General features: G+C 42.1%; 1 protein-coding gene across 6 annotated transcripts in view; it reads right to left on the reverse strand.

Annotated features, from left to right (window-relative positions):
* The window catches only part of CASP8 (caspase 8), a 28,703-nt gene extending 13,710 nt beyond the window's left edge, over positions 1-14,993 (reverse strand). The window contains exons 1-3 of one of the 6 annotated variants that reach the window (XM_045559746.1): positions 14,807-14,993; positions 13,467-13,647; positions 1,530-1,867 (exon numbers count right to left, since the gene is read on the reverse strand). In XM_045559746.1, coding sequence (XP_045415702.1) covers positions 1,530-1,834 — 305 coding nt within the window. In that variant the 5' untranslated portion in view covers positions 1,835-1,867; positions 13,467-13,647; positions 14,807-14,993. The other 5 variants (XM_045559745.1, XM_045559747.1, XM_045559744.1 and 2 more) reach the window with 5 other exon arrangements.
* Positions 14,994-22,203: the final 7,210 nt, after the last annotated feature.

Below are 22,203 nucleotides of genomic sequence, written 5' to 3' on the forward strand. Positions count from 1 at the left end.
TCACGGCAGCCCTAGGAAACTAGTGCACCCGGAATATCTCTTGTCATCTAAAATCAAAATGGTCAAGCCCCAAGCAAGGAGACATATGACAAGGAACATGCCAGAAGCTCAGGCCTCTGAGCATAAAAGGACTAAGGCATTCATAGGCTGGACCGTCGGAGGACAGCGGCTGTCAGCTGTCTTTCCTTCTCACGTGCCACAGTTAGTGACAATGTAATGGCCAGAGCTAAGGCTTAAGTAGAAGTTTTCTGAAAGGAAAAGTGTCTGATAACAGGGCATGTTCAAAGACAGAAGGTGACAATGTGTTTCTACGTTTTAATGTCTCATCACAGAATCAAACGCTGGTAACTGAGTGAGCTTGTTATCTAACACAGCTTGTGTCACTCACTCTCCCAAGGGTGGGAGAAGCTGAGTGTCGGGGTGACCCAGGGCATGCTGCCCTCCTGTAGACGCTCAGGATCGTGGCACAGCCAGGCTCTCGGGAGCTGAGCAGTGTCTGCAGGGCCAGGCCTCGCAGCGCACATACGCCTCATTGGAGAACTTTGTCATTTGAGTCTTTAAGTGTGAAAGAAGGCATCCCCAGCAGGTGCGAAGCAGTGACGTTTTACCCATGAATAGGCAAAGTGGGCAGCAGCAAGGCAGGGGCACCAGATACGAGAGAGAAAGAGAGAGAGAAACATTAGAACACTTAGAAAAACTATTTTAACTTCATCACATCTTAAGTTTCACTTTGAAAACTAAATTTTTGTTTTATGGTTTTAACATTTTTTCCCCCAAATTATACATAAGCCCCCTCAATTTCTTAATCTGGCCATGGTGGAACATCTTCCCAGAATCTCCCAAGTGACACTTCATGGCCAAGCCCTGAGAGGGAAATCCAAGTTCCCCACCACCAACAGAAACACTGTGCTAGTCCCGAGCTCAGCAAATTGGTACTAAGTACACTATGCAGATACCAAGATGCTGTAACTACCTGGCCTGGTGAAAGTGCCCAGCACTGTCTTGCCTTGAGACAGAGGGCCCTGACTGCTCTGCCGCTGCTTTGGCTGTCCTGTAGCACCTTTAGCTAATTATCATACTAAAATCCCCACCTAGTGGAAAATTATATCATTAACATAACATGGGTTGCATGACAGCTTATGATGATAGCACTGTGCCGGTGAGATTTGTTTCACCCTGGGAACAAGCAAAGATACAATCTAAAAACTTTGCATCTCTCATTGGGAAGAGATTTAAAGCAACACCACAGGGTGGGCGGCTGCGCATTTTGCTAGCAAGAGGCTCCTGCGGAAGAAATTCTTATGCCACCGAGGTGCAAGTGCCCTAATAAGTAACGTCTAATAAACTCATTTAACACCCCAAGCTGGGCTTGTTGGAGTCATTCTTCAGTCTCTCGCTTTCAGTTTGGGGGGTGGATTTTCTATACTGTCCCTGGATTGTCCCAAAACAAGTCCCAATCAGCCCTGCCCCAAAAGATCGTCCATTCCACCCACACCTCCCAGCCCCCACACTGTGGAGTTTCTACCCACCTGTAGGCAGAAATTTGAGCCCTGCCAGGGGTCTGAAGTTCTCTCTCCATCTCCTCCCTGCTAGTACCCAGGTAAGTAAGCAGGAGATCCAGTCGGTTAATATGGAAGAGCAGCTCCTTCAGGAAGGACAGGTTGCTTTCCTCCAACATTCTCTTTTCCTGGAGTCTCTCGAATAACATCAAGGCGTCCTTGATGGGTTCCTGCTTCCTTTGTGGGATGTGGTCCAGGCTTAGGAACTTCAGGGAGGCCAACTCATCACTGTCTATTTCTTCCCCAATACTGTAGAGACTGCTACTGAAATCCATTGTTGTCGAGAGGTAGTAGAATGTAGTGGTAGCCTAGGTTAAAATGTAATGTTACGTTCAGATGAGGAAGAAAAGTACCACATACTGGCTTGTCCCTTCATCAAATGCCGCTGCATCTGCTATATGCCAGACGTTGTGCTGTGGATACAGGGAAGGGAATAGAAAATTGCACAGGCCAAGTTCCTGCTTACTATTTAGGAAGGTAGGCAAACAAACGAGTCAGTGGTCGCAGAGCGGTGACCAGGGTACAGTAGGAATGTAGAGGGAGGAGCCCTAACTCAGCCTGAGAGAAGGGCTTCCTGCAGAGAAGGGACCTTCGGAGAGGAAGCAAGAAAGCCCGGTTCTGGCAGGAAACAATTTATGCAAAAGGTGGAGGCAGAACTTCCAAGTCAGTTCAGGCGGGCTCAAGAAGCTCCATAAAGTAACCACAAAGGGGCTGGGCTGGAGAGTGATGGGACAAAGGAGTGGAGCGGCAGCCAGGAACCATGTCACAAAAGGCCTCACACTGTGGGGCAGGGGGCTTAGGCTTTGTCGTGGAAGGGGTGGGGAACTAAGAAGGGATTGTAAAACTGGGAATTATGTCATCCGATTTAGGATTAACACCTAAAGCATGGAGGACAGATTGGAAGACTTGGGGGCAGGGGACCTATCAGGAGGAGGCATTTAGGCAGGGGAGGACAGGAGTGATAGGGTCTGGTTGAAACAGTGGCAGTAGGAGGACATGGACCAGCATTGTCCCCAAAGGGCCCAAGGACCAGCCCCTATAGCTGCTCAGGAACCCAAGCCTGGAAACTGAACCAGTCAACCCTTACAGCCCTTTCAACTGTAACAGTCTCTAAATCAGGCGATGTGGCATTTTCACACGTACGCATGTTTTTAAAGGAGAGGGCAGCGCTTCAGGAAATCCCAGGCAGTCTCCACACCAGCGGCGCGGGGTCCAAGACTTCTCCTTAAGTCCCAAGTCTCCACTCACTTGAGGGACACCTCCCCCACCCTTCCTGCTCTGACCAGCCCTGTCCGCGCAGCGAAAGGAGCCCTGGAAACAGCGTTTGTGCTGGATTCTCCCTAAGAACTATACTGGGACATGGCCCCTAATGCAGGCTACAGTGTCACTGTCCCAGGAAGGTGGCAGTGCAGTGTTTAGAGCACAGGCTTAACCTTCGATCAAACCTGGCTGTGACACCAGTGCCAGGCTGGGCAGCTCACTTTCTCAAAGCATTAGTTTCCTCCTCTGTAAAATGGAGATCAGAAAAACATCCATCTCCTAAAGTTGTCGTGAATAGTGAGCTAATGCGTTTAGAATGCATTTAGAGTAATGCCCAGCAACTAAAGAATGCCAAATAAATGTCAGCCTAAAAGAAGGAAAAGGCTCCAGTACGTGGGGCCCTGACCCTCGGATCACAGGACCCTGAGCACTTCTCTTGCTCTCCCAGTTCTCCCATCTCCTCAATTGAAAAGTGAAAATTCTGTTGGACGCAGTGATTCTCCAAATCTTCAAAGTGGAAGAACCTGTTGAAGCCTTACTGAGACGCTCCCGTTCCGTAAGCGGTGACCCTGGACGGCTACCATGTGAGAACCGAAACTAGAAAACCTTTCCGTTCCGTGCTGCTCCATCGCTTCTACCACTCTACAGACTTTGTACCCTTGGGTACCGCCTTACCCTTGAATAACCTTAACCTATTTGGACCTGTTTCCTCCCTGCGACAAGGCAGGGGGGTTCCTGCATTTTTTTAGCCCCCCTGCATTTGCTAACATTCATGGATGAAAACACAAAACCCTGACCCTAACACTTAGAGGTAGTGATCAAGTGAACCACAACCCATGCACTTTATACAGCTGATGCTAAAATAAAAATACTTTTGATTCAGACATTAGACTAAGTTTTCATAGTTTTTAAAAGTGGTCCAAAAGACTTTGAACACTTTTAGCTTTCCCTTTCAAAAACACCTCCCCCTCATTATTGTAGCCGTGGTTTTGTTTGTGAAAATTGAGAATACATAAATTATAATATGGTCACATGATCATATACCACATACACACATATACACACACACACAAAGATACATCGATGTAAAAAAATGCTGCATATGCAGGTGTGTGTACCTGATGCTTTTTTCCCCCACTTAATATTTATGATGAACATTACCCTCTACCGCTGAATATTCTTCTACGGAACATTTTTAATGTTTTTTTATTTTTGGCAAGTGGACATATCAAAGTTTATTGTAAGCAATTTTCTATTTCTTTACTGTTAAAAATAATGTTGCATTGAGAGGCCTTTTCATTTATCTTGCTCATATCTTGGATTATTTCCTTGGAATAAATTGTTAGAATTATGAGGTTTTAAAACCTCTTTCCTCCCTTTTGCTTTAGAGCTTACATCATTGTTTAGGCAAGTTTTCTTGATTTAGGAAACTGACAGGGACAACGATTCAGAAGGATACACATTGCATTAGGTTCACGAAGTCTGGAAAGCCTAAATCTTTCGCTGCAAAAGCAGTCAATTATTATTAAAATACTTTTATTTAAGAAAGATATTTTAAATACGTGGCCAGCACCTAACAGCCTATATTCAAAATACAACAAACAAAAACTGCTGGGCATACAAGGGAACAAACTAGTAAGCCTATTTCTTGCTATACACACTGTGGAAATGCATGTGTGCGCCACAGGGCACATACGTAGAGTCTCACCACATCGTTATGCGTAACCCTGATTAACTAGACACAACTCAAATGTCCTACAAGAAAGGAATATCTAGGCAATCTAAAGTACAGGCATAATGCGGAATAGTATATGGCAGTTCAGAATAATGCGCTCCACCTTCCTAAGTACATATAGATGGCTATCCAAGATATGTTGGAAAGAGTGAGAAAACGCAAGTTGCAATATAACAAAAAAAATCATACCATCTATTTTTTAAAAAACACTCAAAGCAATACAATAGATTTTCAGAGACTATAGACAGATATGTAAAAGCAGGAGATAAAAGGTAAGGAGGTTCTGGAAGGAGACACATCAAACTCATGATGTTGTTCCACCCTGCGCAAGGGAGAAGAAAACCAGGACACGGGGGTGAAGGAGGGAGGAAAAGGGATTTGCCATTTTCTATAATGTGTTAAGTGAACATCTGCAGCTATGATCTGTGTAAATGAAATTACTGTTCAAATACCAGCTTGGGTGTGTTCTTGGCAGGATATGAGACTGTGGGGGTCGGCCAGGGAGGGTGGCGCAGTTCCTCCTCTGCCAGGTAAGGAGACCAGCTTGCAGGGGAGTAGCACCATCACACTTGTGCTCTTAAAAGAAAACAAAACATTAAAACCTAAACTTTAAAAAGAGCATAGAACTAGAAACTTATTTTTCTAAAAAATAGAAACTTTCACACATTTCTCTTAGAAACTAAGAAATCTAAGAGATTAAATATAAGGAAGACTAAATATAGAGGATCTGAGTAGCACAATTGACAAACTCGAACAGGCATGTACCGTCAGTAGAAAATGCATCTCCTTTTCAAACATATGCAAACAGAAATTGACTACAATGAAAATTTTACTAGATTTCCAAAAAGCAGAAATAATACAATTCATATTCTCTGACTGCCGTGTAATGGCATTAGAAGTTACTAATGAAAATGACCAAATCAAATACACTACAAAAAAGATTAACCACATTGAGGTGGCTTTTTCAACACATGGTGTTAGAATAATTGGGCAGACTTCTTAGAACAAACTGAAATGGATACAAAACTCCCTACATCAAAATAAACTGCAGAAGAATCAAAGATCTAAACCTTAAAATTAAAGTACTAAGAAAAGAAACATTGAATTTTTAAAAATCATCTTGCAGTGGTGAAGAACCTTTCTAAGTATAACAGAAAACCTCAAAGCCATTAAAGAAAAGATTGACAAATTTCTTTATATAATAACTAAAATATCCTGCAAAAATAACCCAAACAAAATTTTAAAAATAAATAAACTTTGCACTGGGGAAAAAATAGCAACATATATGATTTTAAAAAGGAGGTGTTAATCTTCTTAAAATAGAGTTCCTATAAGTCAGTTAGGAAAAAAAAAGAGAGAGAGAGACATCAGGCACAGTGACTCACGGTGACTCACACCTGTAATCTCAGCTACTTGGGAGGCTGAGGCAGGAGGATCGCTTGAGCCCAGGAGTTTGAGTCTGCAGTGAGCTACGATGATGCCACTGCACTCTAGCCTGGGCAACAGAGCAAAACTCTGTCTCAAAAAAGAAAGAAAGGAAAGAAAGCAGTAACTCAATGCATAAATAAATAGGTGGAGATCACAAGCAAGCAGTTCAGAGAAAAGTAAGTCCCCGCAGCTTTCTATTTTAAGACCAATGGCTTGGTTTTTTTTTTTTGAGGCAGAGTCCTGCTCTGTCACCCTGGCTAGAGTGCTGTGGCATCAGCCTAGCTTGCAGCAACCTCAAACTCCTGGGCTCAAGCGATCCTACTGCCTCAGCCTCCCAAGTAGCTGGGACTACAGGCAAGAGCCACCATGCCCGGCTAATTTTTTCTATATATATTTTTAGCTGTCCATATAATTTCTTTCTCTTTTTAGTATAGACGAGGTCTCGCTCTTTCTCAGGCTGGTCTCGAATTCCTGAGCTCAAATGATCCACCCGCCTCGGCCTCCCATAGTGCTAGGATTATAGGAGTCAGCCACTGCACTGGCCAAGACCAACGGCTTTTAAACATTTGAAAAGATGTTCAACCTCATTTACAATAAGAAAAAAAACAAATTGAAAGGCCATTTTCAACTACCATATCGGCAAAATACAAAAATCACAACACACAGTGTTGTGAGACAGTAAAAATAAAACCAGGGAGGTGAGAGCCAGGCGCGGTGGCATGGGCCTGTAGTCCCAGCTGCTCAGGGGTATCGTTTGAACCCAGGAGTTAGAAGCTGCAATGCACTACGATCACACCTGTGAGTAGCCACTGCACTCCAGCTTGGGCAACATAGTGAGACCCTGTCTCTAAAAAACTAAACAAACAAGTAGGTGGATAATTTAGTCATCTCTATCAAAATATAAAATACTCCTACACTTTAGCCCCACAATTTAACTTTAACTTCCAAGAGTTTTTCAGTTAAACGTTAAGTGTACTCAAAAATATATGCAAGGCTAATAATCATGGTAGCACGGCTTGAAATAACAAAACAGCAGAAACAACTATTGATCAGTACAAGAAAAGCTGGGTAAGCTACGGATCATATTTGCTGGAACTCTATTCAGCTATTAGAATGGGAGAGCAGTGTGGTTGACTATGTGTGATCTACATAATGTATCGATTAGTGCATGGATTTGTGTATTCACAGAAGAGCTCTGACAAAAAGCACACAGGAAGCTGCTTGGGTAATATCTAAGGAGAGAGGAACCACAGAGCTGGCCATGGGTGTGGGGAGGCCTGAGAGGGAGGTGACAGTGAGATTTGCTGTTTCCATACCCTTTTGCACGGTTCATAGTTTGAATTTTTACCATGTGCATGTGGTTCTTTACTTATTCTAAATGTACCTATATCTAAAATAAAATCTCCATTTAAAGATCCATTTTCAATCATATCCTGGAAAAGATCTAAACTAGGTTTCGCCCTGTCATTAGGTCAACTGTCTTTAAAATTTTAAATCAGTCCTAATCTCTGTTAAAATCTCATCTTACAGAATAAAATTAACCAAGAAATCAAATGAAAGCAGAACCTCCTTTTTCCTCCCACAATAATTTTTTTTCTGAGGATAACAATGCATTAGAAAATGCAGAAAAGATAAAAAGGAAAATAAAAATTACATATAATTCCACCATCCAAAGATATATACCTAATAATATTTCACTGCCTTTCCTACAAAATATTTTATGCATATAGAGGATATTATTAATATCAGTGAGGCCTGTGGGTTGTACTGGGGTAGAGAAAGAGGAAAAATTAGAATTCAAACCACAGTATCTTAGACATTTGTTTAAAAAAACTTAATCCTGATTTGTAGCAGTCAGTGCTTTTATTCAGTGAAAATTATTTGGTAGGAAATTGTGAGGAGATCTGATTTTCTTATCAAAATTTTGTAAATAGTTCTTATTTCTATATTTGAATCAGTGAAAGACCTCAAGTTTATATGTACAGATATAACTGCTCTTAGTCATGAAATTGTTGGGGCCTCTACTTTTTGTCACTAATAACCTATATTCCAGTGCCTACGTTTCTTCATCTTGTTTAGGAATGTTTTGAGATTAATGTGCTTAATAGTCCTACATGGTTGGTTTTAAACATTGGGATAAAATTAATTTTCAGTAGCATAGTTTAATGTGTTAAATAAGATAGCATTTTATGTTAGAAATGCCAGAACGCTGGTATTCTACTACCTGTGCAATATATATCTTTTAAAAAGCAAATCTGAGTATACATATAATCATGCGACTACCATAAATACAAGCATCTCTCTAAAGAATCCTTAGTTTCAGGTGTTGAATTACAGACCAGTTCAAGCAAGTGCCATTTTTGCAGTTCAGTCTTAAACATTTCTTTTAAGAAAACAGTCTTGAATTTCACATGCTGCTATTTCCATATTTTGCCATTTTACAGTACCATTTTGTTTTGAATTCATACATATCACCATTTCCCCTTTTCATTTTCTAAGATGACTTCTTGTCTGAGACAGAAAAAGAGAAAGGTAAATTTCCCAGAGGGGTGGGGTCCAGAGTTTAAGATATATTATTTTATCCTAGAACTACATATTATCAGTTTCAAAATCCATATGCATAAAGAATGCACCACTCAACTTTTTTTCATAAGCTAACATTTTTTTAAAGTTATATTTAGATTTTTTCTCTTTTGCAGCTATATTTGAAAATGATAGAATTAAAAAGTTTTCAGTAGTTATCATTTCTTCTGCTGATATGTCTATTAAAATGGCTCTTCTGAAAGTTCCTTTTTTATGAACACACCTAAGAAATCTTACATAGACACTCTGAAATATTCAAGAAGAGGCTGATACTGTTTTCTTTGACATAGCTTCCAAGCTGCATGTTCATTTTAGCATATTTTGTTATTGGCAATTTGATATATTTCATGTTGGTAAAATATTAGCTTGATTTTGGGACTTTTTATAGGACTACCCTTATTCAGTAGCATAGGAAATGTTCTTGTAATTGTCAGGGTGTCCTAATATTTATCTCAATTCTTTTATAAGTCTATGGAAATTATTTAATTATTTTAAAACTTATACTTTCGTAAATATGTTACTTCTGAGTTGTCAAAAAATTACTTTGAATACCTTAATATTTGCTGTATTTTTTTCTGTATACATAACATGTCTTCTTTCAAAACGGGAATATATATATATAAATATGTGCCTCCCAGCGTTTACTGTTATGTCTGCTATCTTTATATGCCAAACTGGTTGAACATTGTAATGACTTGAGAATAAACTGCTCAAAGTTATTTTTAAATTTATTTGTATATATTTTCCTTATATTTGAAGACAGCATATATTTCTGTAGTATTAATTGATTTTTTTCACTGATAAATATATCTTATATTGTAAGTACATCCTGATGTCTTTATTTTTTCTTCTACAGTATGGGTTTTAGTATCTGTGAGGCATTTAATCGTATGGCCATAATTTATATAACCAGTCCCAGATTACATTCAGTATGAATTTAAAATGCAAATCTGTAAGTACACCTCTGATTATTTTCTTAGAATGATTTCCTAAAAGTAGTATTATCGGATCAAAAGAAATAAACTTTTTTCAGGCTCTTAATACATAATAGCATTTTTGGACGGGATACAATAAAAAACAATACAATGCAAGCTAGGATGACGTGAGTTTGGATGTAATGTGATTGGTGCTCAGCTCCTGTCCTCCATAGCCATCTTATCTCCCTCATTTTGTTACCTTTGCTATAACGTGACACAATGCTTTTTAAGTGGTTTTCCCACCAAATCATAAGTGACACTTAGAAGGGAAAATGCTGATGTGGTTTCTTTTCTGGCCCAGATTTACCAGGACACACTATCTATGATAGTCAGGTTTTTTTGCTTTCTGGCTTTTGTTTAGGTACCCATTTCTTTAGTCATAGTACCAAAGAAGCAATCACTTGCACAAGATTTATGACACCATTAACAACGGGCCATCCAGCACCATAAGAACAGAGACCTCGCTGTAGTTCTTATTTTATGGGCCCTAGATTCTCTGCACAAATTTGTGGGCCAGAAACTTTGTTAAGCTAATATTTTTATTAATCAGATAACATTTTTTGCTATATTTTTTGTTCCTAAGGACAGTAAAAGCAACGCTTGTTCCATAGAGAAAGTGCAGAAAAGTATAAAAAGAAAATTAAAAATTACTTGAAAACTTGCCATTTGGAAGTCCTTCTTTGGTCGTATTTTGTGGCTTTTTCCCAATTTTATTCACATATATTATATAAAATATATATAAAACAAATTTGAATATTTTGCCACATAAAACATATATTTTAAATAATATCTGGTAATAACTTGATATAAATATATTTGTATTATATAAGTATATTTAATATTTCATATAACATATTTATGCCCCAAAGTATTTAGATATAAATAAATGTTTATATGATGAAATATAAATGTTTATTACCTATATATCTATATAAACATAAAAATATTTTTTCTTATCTCATTTTACTGCCTCTGAAGAAATTGCTATGATCACCCCCATTTATTACTATGAAAAATCACAGGCTAGAAATAAGCTACTAGGAGAAAGTCGGGCCCCAATTTAATGATCTCGCTTAAGGGCTTCAATAACAGACCCTGTAAAGGTTTAGATTTTATACTACTTGCAGTTGAAAGGCAGTGAAATAATTTAATGAAGAAAGACCTAAAATTACTATATAACATGCTTAGAGATTAAAATTTTTAAAAGAGAAAAAACAAAACAAAACAGCAAAACCACAGAAAACAGGAGTTCTTAACAAATCCACTACAGTAGAGCGAGGGTCAGAGTCTTACAAAAGAAGCGCTAGAGTCCCAGAGTCCCATTCTACTACTGCCTCATATGCCACAAATTCACTGCAAATAAATTCCATCTAATCACAAGCAATCTTTCTAGCAATATTCCAGCAGCATCCTAGCTCCTTCAGTGACATGGATAAGCACCCCAAAGGCGGGAGGGAGAACAAAACTTGTATTAACCTTCTGAGACAAAAATCTGCATCCCATCCAAAGCTCGAGAGTACCTGAAAGCCACTCACTCTCAGCCCCAAACCCCTAACCTATTGGTCCCCAGCCAGGGCCTGGCTTCATGGAAGACAGTTTTTCCACAGACCAGGGATGTGTGTGGGGCGATATGAGGCCCGTTTCCTAGCAGGCCACAGACCCGCACCAGGCTGCGGCCCGGGGATTGCGGACTGGACCCCTAACCGATAGATTTACCACTCCTTCCCATGCAGGCTGGCTGCCCCAGACTGTGGGCTCCCCTAAACCTGACAGATGTCCCCTCTGCACACAAACACCGTCCACAGCAAGGCCCAGCAGCCAGGGTGTTCAAACAACCCAGTAAAAGTGTTCAGACCTCAACAAAACATATAACCCCATAATTTTCAAACAGAATGAAATTCATAACTTCACCTGTAAATGCTTAATCCCATGAGTAGAAGTCCCTGATTTTGTCTATTTATGCGTCACGTTGTATTATTCTGTGGACTGTTCTATATCTTTTTAATTTCTCAAAAATAAATAACTGAATTCCTAGCACTATGTGGGTGCGAGTGTGTGTGTACATGTGTGTGTTTATGCCAGCGGATGGGCATGTTGGTGGGGGTGTGTGTTGGTGGGGGAATAGCTGTAGCCACAAAGTCAGTTGAGGTTTAAATTTTGGCTTCTATTCTTTGACAAGTTTGGCCGGGGTAAGGATGTGGCCTTGGAGCATATCAGAAGCCCCCAGGACTGCATCGGTCTACGCTGGAGGGGCCTTGAGATCTGGCAAGAGCGGGGCCCTCGGCAAGGCGCTCAGAGCGACCGCTAAGTCCCTTGGCTAACTCCCATGGTTCCCCCATCCACACCCACTGCACGGATCACCTCCATGCCACCCTCAGCAGCCTAGAAAACTCTAGAATCAAAGGCCTTCCTCCCAGAGGCCGAGCCGACCCTACGGAAGCGGCAAATCCTTACCAAAGAGGCCCTCACAGGGAAAGCACCTTCTCCGCAGGCCTCGCTGCAGTCTGCGCACCAGAGCCGTGGCCAGAAGCCTCACAAAGGAGGCCACCGCTGATGCACTTCCTGTTTTTCAAACTCCTGAGTCACAAGCCAGCGCTGGAGGAAGAAGAGGGCTGGCCTCTGAGTAACCTGAGTGGCAGGGGCTCCTTCTAGAAGTGCACGACAGAGGCGGGTGGTACGGGGGACAGAGCTGGGCGAGGAAACCTGGCCGCCTGAGCTTTGGCTCTGGCTGTGAGACTGGACGAGTCTCTTACATTTGGGGCCTCCTTTCCACATTCCAAAATGAGGAAGTTGAGCTCGATGATAACTAAGAACGCTCTCTTTTCATACATCAAGATTTTGAAGAATTTTTCTGGGTTCATCATTAAGACCTTAATTTTTTTATTCAATAAATATTGATCGGGCCCCTCGGAGAGGCCTTGAGATCTGGACACTGCAGGGCCCTCATCAAGGTTCTCAGTTAGTAGAACTCTACTAACCCCACGGCTAAATCTCATGGTTTGCCCAAGGAGGAGCCCTGTGGCTCTGACGCCACCAGATCCCACCTTCAACAGCCTAAAAAACTCTGAAACCAAAGGCCTTCCTCCCCAAAGACCAGGGTGATCTTACCATAGAGGATATAACAGTAAACAAAACATACAAAAACCCCTGCCTTCATACTGTGAGTTAGTTGAGATGCTTTCTAATGTTAAAAGTAGGAAAAGAGGCAGGAGGATAGCCTGAGGCTCAGACCAGCCTAAGCAACATAGAGACCCATGTCTTTAGGGGGGGAAAAAAAGTAGGAAAAGAAAATCAAGCATCTCTCTTCTTTGAATCTGCCTTTAGTCTATAAGCTTCATAAGGCTTCCTTTGCCCTAACTGCCCACCAAGCCCTACAAGTAGGATGAGGCTTATAATACAAGTTTGCAGAGGGCAGGGGCCCATCTTATAGCTGAGAAGATTGAATGAAGTATCTGAAGTGCCTTGTTCACCCTAGGGGCCTAGGAAAAGGTGACCCCATAATATCCATGCATTATCTGACACTTGATTCTGCCCAGGTAAGTCTTATGGAGAACACAGCAACAGAATGATATCCTATTAGTGACTAAATCCAGCCCCAAGAAGTATTCCCCTGCATCTGCCCAGCCCCCATTCCAGCATTTGTACCACCGTTTTGTGACTATTTCCTATCCTAGGCTGTGAGCCTCATGAGGGCAGGGACTGCATTTTTCATATCTCTGTCCCCAGAACCTGCCACAGGAACAGCAATGTCTAGAACATACAAAGATTGCCTGCAAATCAACAAGAAATAAAACCTCTGTAGAAGGGCAATGGGTGAGTACACGGAGCTCCCTAATGGGAATACCCAAAGAGCTCAGGTGTAGGAAGGGTGCTCACACACATGAGTAACCTGGACCATGCAAAAGAAAGCAATGAAATACTCACTTTATCCCTACTGCACGGGCAAAGGTTTGCAAGTGGGATCAACCAAGGATTGGCAGGCAGGCAGGACAATGGAAGCCTCGTGGAAGCAGGTAGCAGGGCTCAGTCTGATCAAGTATCAACGTACACCACGGCCACATACCAGCCAAGTTCTTATGCTGCCCTTGGATAGGATTTGTGGAGGCTGTACAACCGGTAACAATGCACAGTGGTTAGAAACTGGGGCCCGGCCGAGTAGAGAGAATTTGAAGAGCAGAGTGCTTAGTTTAAAAAAAAAAAAAAAAAAAAAGCCGCACGAGCTGGCTCACGCCTGGAATCCCAGCTCTTAAGGAGGCTGAGGCAGGAGGATTACTTGCGCCCAGGAGTTCAAGGCTGCATTTAGCTATGATCCTGACACTGCACTCCAGCCTAGGCAATAGAGCAAGACCCTGTTGCAATTATAAATAAATAAATAAAAAGTAAGAAACAGGATGAGTAAAATAAAATACAAATAGTGTTAATATGGGATAATACGTGCTAATGCCCACTGGTACTTAGTTGGCCAGTCACTGTCTTAAGTGGTTTACAGGGATTATCTGCTTCCAGCCTCACAACAACCTCACAAAGGTGTTCGTTATTAATCTCATTTAATGGTGAGGAAACAGAGGCCCAGAGGAATTAGTTACTTGCCCAAGGTCACGTAGGTAAAAAAATAACATACAAATGCAAAGCAAAACTGGATTTTGCAAAGGTACAGATAAATGCAGGGATCCAAACCAAAGCACTAGAGTTGTCTTGGGGAGTGGGGATGGGGGTGGGGAAGGAAGTACCTAAAACTTGGGAGGGGAGAAGGCTGAAGGCCTCAGGGGCATCCTGAGCTGGCAGATGGTTCATTCATTAGCCCAGGGACAAGTGAAAAAGACCACAAGCTTAAGTAAAAACGTTCTCTGGAATCTCCAAACAGGTGCACAGGAGGGAGACTGTGTCTGAGGGCAGAAAGTTAGCAGAGGAACTGGGAATTCCTCAGAGTGGCAGAGCAGCCAGGCTGGTGGCTGTGGCTCCAGAGAAAGCCCACAGGACAGCTGGGCTCGGCAGGACCCAGAGGTGTCCCCAGTCGGGCAAGTCGAGCTGCCTGGAGTGAGCCAATGAAGCACGAATATTTTCAGGTTTCCTGTTAAAGAAGCCACTTGGCACCAGGCACTTACCTGCTTCACCCTCTCCCAGCACCACAACAGCCACTGAGTCCCCTCAACTGCCTCATTCCAAGTGCTCAAATTCCTACACTGCTCACACTAGAACAAATCCCAGGAAGCGGATGGGGGAAGGGAGGAGGAAACCACCACCAGGAAGGAGCTTTCTTTTACTTTCAGTTGATCACTCCACCAGCTCTTCTGCCTCCCTCAGTGGACTCACTTCCTGTTGAATTAAGCAGCGAATTCAGCAGGGCTTTAACAAATCACGAGAGATAAAAGAAGTAGAATCTGTGAATCTGACCAGAATCTGGTCTTCAGCAAGAGAGAAAGAAAAATCCTCAACAGAAAGAACTAGAGAGTAAACTTTGTTCCTAAAATGGGAGGACAGAGATGACTCACTGTAACAGGAAATTTGATATTTAAAGGAACCAGTGCCCAATTTCCAAACATTCAGAAGAGGGAGATTGCAGGCAATTCACTGATGTGCAAACTAAGAACCAGGCAGCTGGCCGTGCTCTATTGGAAAGCATTTAAACTGACTCCGTTTCGCACTATGAACCCCTGTCTGTGGCAAGCTAGATGCCATTCTTCCTTGCAAGGAGTCTGGGGAGAGGAATTTTCCCTCTGCCTTGGTCCACATCTCAGCACTGAAGCCACAAACAGCCCCTGCACCCCATTGTATCTCAGGGGCTCTTCTTGGTCAAAGCCAGCCTGGAGCCTAAATGTGGGCAGATTGTGCACAAAAGGGAGGAAGGGTTCTGGCCCAACACTGAGTAGGGGCAAGGACATTTGAGCCCCCATCCCTGGCCCTGCTCTTGGGTTTAGTGGTACCCAGTGTCTGTAGTGCTGAGCCTGGAACGGTGGGGACTCTGAGTTCTGCCCCCTAGGCTGTCCCTGCCACAGGCCCTCCCCTACTTCTCCCCATCTGCCATCCCCTCCCCATGCTCTGCCTCTGTTTCCTGTTAAAAACTTTTTAAGGATTTTCTGCCCTTTTGTTTCCACATCGTGTACATTTTATAACCAAAGCACCAACAATAATACAATAACTGTGTGTTGCACCCTTTTCATGAACTATCTCATTTCTCACAGCAATGCAGGGATATGGTTCTCCCATGTTATGGATGAGGAGACTAAGCCTCAGACAGCCACGTGGATTCAAATTGAGTCTGGTTGGGCCAAAGGCAAGGATTTTTCTACTATGACACAGTAACTCCCTTTCCCCAACACTTGGGATTTGGAATGAACCATGTGAACGGAATAAGAACAAACTTAAAGACAGAGGGACCTGTGCAGGAAGGTCAGAAGGCCCTTGCATTCTCTCAGTTGCCTAGCAAAAAGGAGTTGGTCTAATTAAAGGCACAAGCTCACACTTATCAAATCATTTGTGTATGCCAGACATAATCACCTACACTGGCTCATTTCAACTTCTAAACAATTCTCAGAAATGGATGCTACTATTGTTCCCATTTTATGAATGGGGACACTGAGGCTTAGGGAGGTCCAAAGACTTGGCCAAGCTCATTCGGCTAGAGAGGGACAGAATGAGTTCTGTTCGTCTCTAAGGTCTTGAGTGGTTCATCACTTCGTAAACATTAGTACACAACCATGATTCTCAACCTTACTGACCTCGGAATTAACTGCGGAGGTTCCAAAAATACCAGCCCTCAGGCTCTAGCTTCAGAACTCCTACCTGAGCAAAATTGTGGGAGATCAAACAGCTCAAGCACTTAGAATAGTGCCTGGGCCTTTGACAGCTCTCAATAAATACTCATTACCATTGTTAGGTAAGTTCCCAACACCTGTAAGATGGCTACAAATTATGAAGCCTGTGTACAGATAGATGCGGGAACTAAGTTCAATGTCAATTAGCTGACAAAAGGCGGGGCGAGTGCATAAACAGGAGTGTCTCACTCTGGAATTTCCACTCTTGGCCCTTGTGCACATCTCACTGCCTGGACCTAGCCCCAGCCTGGCAGAAATGGATGAGTTGCTGCAGGCACGCAGCAGGCAGTACTGAGGATGGGGTGGGGTGTCTCAGGGCTTCAACTGCTGCCATTTGTAAGGCACTGATCCTAGATTCCCCCAGTCTTATATCTTTTAAAAAAGAAATGTGAATAATTTATAAATGAATCATGAACCTCAAGTTGGTTAAATTCCTATTGTGATCTACAAGAATCATTCTTACTTCATTTGCTCTAACTAGTTTCTCACCCCCATCTTGAGATATGTCTGTGCAATTATTTACATCAAAATTAATAAAGTGCATGGTCTTTATGCAGGGAGGCTGGAAGACCCAGAGGTGCTGCCATACCTGCAGGAACATGGAGCAGCTGGCTCCTGCCCAGTGCAGGATGATTCATTCTCCAGGTGGTTTCCACCCTCCCAAATCTCAGCTCCCACCTGAGGCCTGTTCCAGAGACTACTGTGTCTATGGGTGTGCTTACTAATCCACTAACAGCACGTTGGATTTGTAAGTCTCCCAGAGAAATCCAAGAAAGACTAAACCTAAGCTCAACTGCAGTGCACCCTTCCCATTCATTTGGATTTGAACTACAGGACACTATTCAAAGGTAAATACTGACAGTGAAACAAAAATCTCCTGAATGTACATGTTCTTTTGTTTGTTGCTTCCTTGTTAGGTAGCTAACCCATGGGCCAGGGTGGTACAGTTTGTGGATTTGACTGGGCCTCTACTCTCCCTTCTTTGACTCTCTGGCGGCTGACCTTGGCTACTGCCCTGGGCTCTTCCTCCAGGGTGCAGTGAGAGGAGGGAAAAGAGCCCACACTCAAATCTAGCTATTTCATCTTCTGGGCCTTGTCGGGAGAGGCTCAAAGAGTTGTCTAACATAAAGCTTTCAGCAGCTGGGATTGCAAGTTATTTGTTTTTCGTTCTGGTATTGAAATGATTAGACAGGCATGGGCATATGTATTAATACAGAGAGGAGTTTACAACCAGTGACCACAACATGTGTATTCTGCAACTTGTTGACTACCAACACCTGTCCCCTCTATTTTCTCAAAAGAAACTACTGGAGACAAGAAATCACACCGCTGATCTAGAAAGGAAGAAATAGATCACTCTTAGGCTCTGATTCCCACATTCATGTCACTGACCTAGCTTTGCCAGAATTTTCTTGAAGGTCTGAACATAAAAGAGATGAGGGTCCTCAATGTTCTTGCTTCCCTATGTGGCCGTACCCAAGGGCACCTCAAACCCTAAGGATAAATGCTGAGTCACTTTTAAAATTTTTTTAATTGTGGTAAAATACATACAACATAAAATTGACCACTGTAACCGTGTGTAAGTGGACAGTTCAGTGGCATCAGATGAGTCACGTTGTTGTGCAACTATCACTGCCCCCCAAGAATCACTTCTCGTGACATAACAACAGTGCATTCATTAAGCACTGTACAATTTTAGAGCATTTTCCCTACTTTATCTCATTTGATCCTCACTGGTAAAGGATTTTCATTTAAGGAGTGGAAGGGTATATGTCAGATGAAGAGGAAGATGTGAAGGAAATGAAAGTTCAGAAAAGTGAAGTGACTCAGCTGGGACTACATAGCTACTCTATCTACCTACAGCACTAGCAACTGTTTCCTTAAAAAAAAAAAAATCAAAAGACGGGAGGATTATTCTCTGAAATAGATATTTTCCCCATTTGAAAACAATTCACTCCTCACTTTCTGCAAAGGAAATTCATTTTTTTCTCTATAAAAGAGGATTTCAAGAATATTTGTGGTAGTAACAATTAAAACACATTCAATTTAACAAAAGGGAAATGATTTTTTTCCTTAAAACTATTAGTGAAGATAACACCACATTCTCAGTAGATGTATACCCTAGGTTATAAAACTAATTAGTTGTGGTTTACGACGTTATTTCACAAACTTCTAGTTCCTGAGGAAATGAGTCATCCCTCGCCTGACATGACATGTTATGAGGGACAGATACTCATGGAGAACTGCTCTTCAAAAGACACAGTCAAGAAAGTGAAGATAAGCCACAGATCAGGAAAAAATGTTTGCAAAACATATATCTGATAAAGGACTGTTACCTAAAATATACAAAACTCAATAAAAAAACAAACAACTTAAATGAAAAGTAGGCAAGAGATCTGAACACACACTTCACAAAAAAGATCTATACATGGCAAATAAGTGTATGAAAAGATGTTCAATGTCACATGTCAGCAGGGAATTGAAAATTAAAACAACAATGAGGTTCCATTACACATCTTCCAGAATTGCTAAAATCCAGAACACCGACAGCACCAAATGCTGGAGAGGATGTGGAGCCACAGGAACTCTCATTCATTGCAGGTGGGAATAAAAAATGGTACAGCCACTTTGGAAAACAGTTTGGCAGTTTCCTACAAAGCTAAATATATTCTTACTACACAATCTGGCAATCGCATTTCTAAGAATTTATCCAAATTAGTTGAAAATTTATATCCACATAAAGACCTGGACATGAATGTTCATAGCAGCTCTATTCATAATTCATAATTGCCAAAAGTTGGAAGCAAGGCCAAGCAAGTGCTGTAATCCCAGCATTTTGGGAGGCCAAGGCAAAGGATCAATTGAAGCCAGGAGTTCAAGACCAGCCTGAGCAACGTAGGAAGACCCCTGTCTCTACAAAAAATAAGAAAAATTAGCCGGGTGTGGTGGCACATACCTGTAGTCCCAGCTATTCGGAAGGCTGAGGCAGGATGACCACTTAAGCCCAAGAGTTTGAGGTTACACAGTGAGCTATGGTGACACCACTGCACTCTAGCCCAGGCAACGGAGAGAGACCTGTCTCAAAAAAAAAAAGCTGGAAGCAACCAAGATGTCCTTCAATAAATAAATGGATAGACTATGGCACATCCTGTGAATGGAATATTATTCAACAATAAAAATGGCTAGGCGAGGTGGCTCACACCTGTAATACTAGTACTCTGGGAGGCCAGGGTAGGAGGATCGCTTGAGCTCAGGAGTTCAAGACCAGCCTGAACAAGAGCGAGACCCTGTCTCTACTAAAAATACAAAAATTAGCCAGGCATGGTGGGGTGCACCTGTAGTCTCAGCTACTCAGGAGACTGAGGCAGGAGGATTGCTTAAGCCCAGGAGTTTGAGGTTGCTGAGAGCTAAGCTGATGCCACAGCACTCTAGCCCAAGCAACAGACCAAGACTGTCTCAAAAAAAAAAAAAAAAGAAAAGAAAACCATTAAAAGAAATGAGCTATCAAGTGATGAAAAAACATGCAGGAATCTTAAATGCATATTACTAAGTGAAAGAAGGCAGTCTGAAAAAGCTACAGACTATAAAATTGCAACTATATGACATTCTGAAAAAAAACTTTAGAGACAGTAAAAATATCAGTGGTTGCCAGGGACTCAGTATAGGAAGGGTGAGTAGGTGAAACACAGGGGACTTTTAGAGCAGTGAAATGATTCCGTATGATATTGTAATAGTGGCTACAAGACATGCATTTGGCAAACCCAATTGAATGTATAATACCAAAATAATCCCTAATGGAAACTATGGGACTTTAGTTAGTAATAATTTATTGATGGGGTTCAGGTTACACTACCATAAAATATGGCACCTTGGCATATTGAATATTTTAGGCTGAAGGAATTTGCAAAAGCAGCATGTACAGGAAGGATTTTCTGACCTTCACCTGACGCAGGTCATAAGACCCTCACGTGAGACAGGAATCTAAACAAACGGGCTGGGCTAAGCTACCCCCAGTGTACCACACTCACCCTGATCCTGCTCTGCCAGGGTCTCCAGGCCTGTCCACTCTTCATCAAACCTATGTCCAGCTTTGTTTCTTGGGGTCTTCATTTCCTTATGAAGGCTTCCATGTCACATAAAACTTATATTAAATAAATGTGTATACTTTTCTCTTGTTCATCTGTCTTTTGTTACCAAAGGAAAAGATATTTGCCCTCACCTGCAGTATCAATATTGGTTTGTCACTTGTAACAAGCACACGACACTAACAATGCAAGACGTTGATAACAGGGAAACGTGTGGAGGGGAGAAGGAAGGGCAGGAGGCACATGGGCGCTCTCAGTACTTTCTGCTCGATTTTTCTGTAAACTTAAAAATATTTCCTTAAAAAGAAGTCTATTAATTTAAAAGACGTCTCACACGTATATTATTCTCACTGATAAATGGATAAAGATGACAATAGTGATGAAAGGATTTTAAAAAATAATGACAGATCCATTAGATAGCCTTATAAAAGTAAAATGGACCTTGATTTCCTACCTCCACAAAATTCAAATCCAGATGGATCATAAACCTAAATATGAAAGGGAAGGTGATAAAAACTTTTACAAACAACCCTAATAGAATATCTTCATGATATTGCAGCCGGATGAATCCTCTGAAAAGGAAGATGTGAAGGAAATGAAAGTTTAGAAGAATGAAGTGACTCAGCTGTGACACATAGGGGCCACTGGGCCATCAAGGCGAAAGGCTCCTGAACAGGACACAGAAAGTGCTAACCATAAGGGGGAAATGATCAGCAGGCCAATTTTAGAATTAAGAGCTTCTTTTCAGAAAAATGATACCATTGAGAGTAGGAAGGCAGCCTAGAGAATAGAACTCTGATACGGAGCCGTCTCCGGGATGTGTTGGCAAGTGAATGGGGGTGTTGCAGAAAGGGGCTGTGTGTGTGTTTATGTGTGTGTGTGTGTGTGTGTACACACACACACATCTATATAGGGTTATTGATTTTGTTCTAGCATAAAGCAATGAAGGAAAAAAATCTAGCCCTCTTGATGTGATTCAGTTTGATTTCTTCCTTATATTAAAATGAAGGGAACATCCAGTTCTGAGACAGTGGCACAGACTCACTTTTCCCTTCTCCCCTCTAAGTACACCTAAATGTCAGAAAAATTCAGCAACCACACAACAACTCTGAGAGGTGGAAGGTGGAAGTTAGAAGGCAGACTGTCTAGGGACCTGCAGACAGGAACAACACCCCGTTTTGTGCCCTGGCTGTCTTTTTTTTTTTTTTTTTTTTTTGAGACAGAGTCTCCCTCTGTTGCCCGGGCTAGAGTGAGTGCCGTGGTGTCAGCCTAGCTCACAGCAACCTCAAACTCCTGGGCTTAAGCGATCCTACTGCCTCAGCCTCCCGAGTAGCTGGGACTACAGGCATGCACCACCATGCCCGGCTAATTTTTTCTATATATATTTTTAGCTGGCCAGATAATTTCTTTCTATTTTTAGTAGAGACGGGGTCTCGCTCTTGCTCAGGCTGGTCTCGAACTCCTGACCTCGAGCAATCCACCCGCCTCGGCCTCCCAGAGTGCTAGGATTACAGGCGTGAGCCACCGCAAGATATTTCTTATCTTAAAAATTTTGCGCGCCCAGCCGCTGGCTGTCTTTTAATTCCCACATATGCCAGACTGAAAACTAAAGAGGCCTACAAACTAGAACTGACAAAAAGGCCTACATTCAAAAGAACAAAGAAGGCAAAATGACGAAAAAGAAAAGCCTGCTGTCTCTGGCCAAAGGACCAGGAAGGGGGCAGCCTGGCAGGGAGGTGCTCAGGATTCACACCTGGGCAG

The sequence above is a fragment of the Lemur catta genome, chromosome 8 (assembly GCF_020740605.2).
Source record: "Lemur catta isolate mLemCat1 chromosome 8, mLemCat1.pri, whole genome shotgun sequence".
Classification (NCBI taxonomy): domain Eukaryota; kingdom Metazoa; phylum Chordata; class Mammalia; order Primates; family Lemuridae; genus Lemur; species Lemur catta.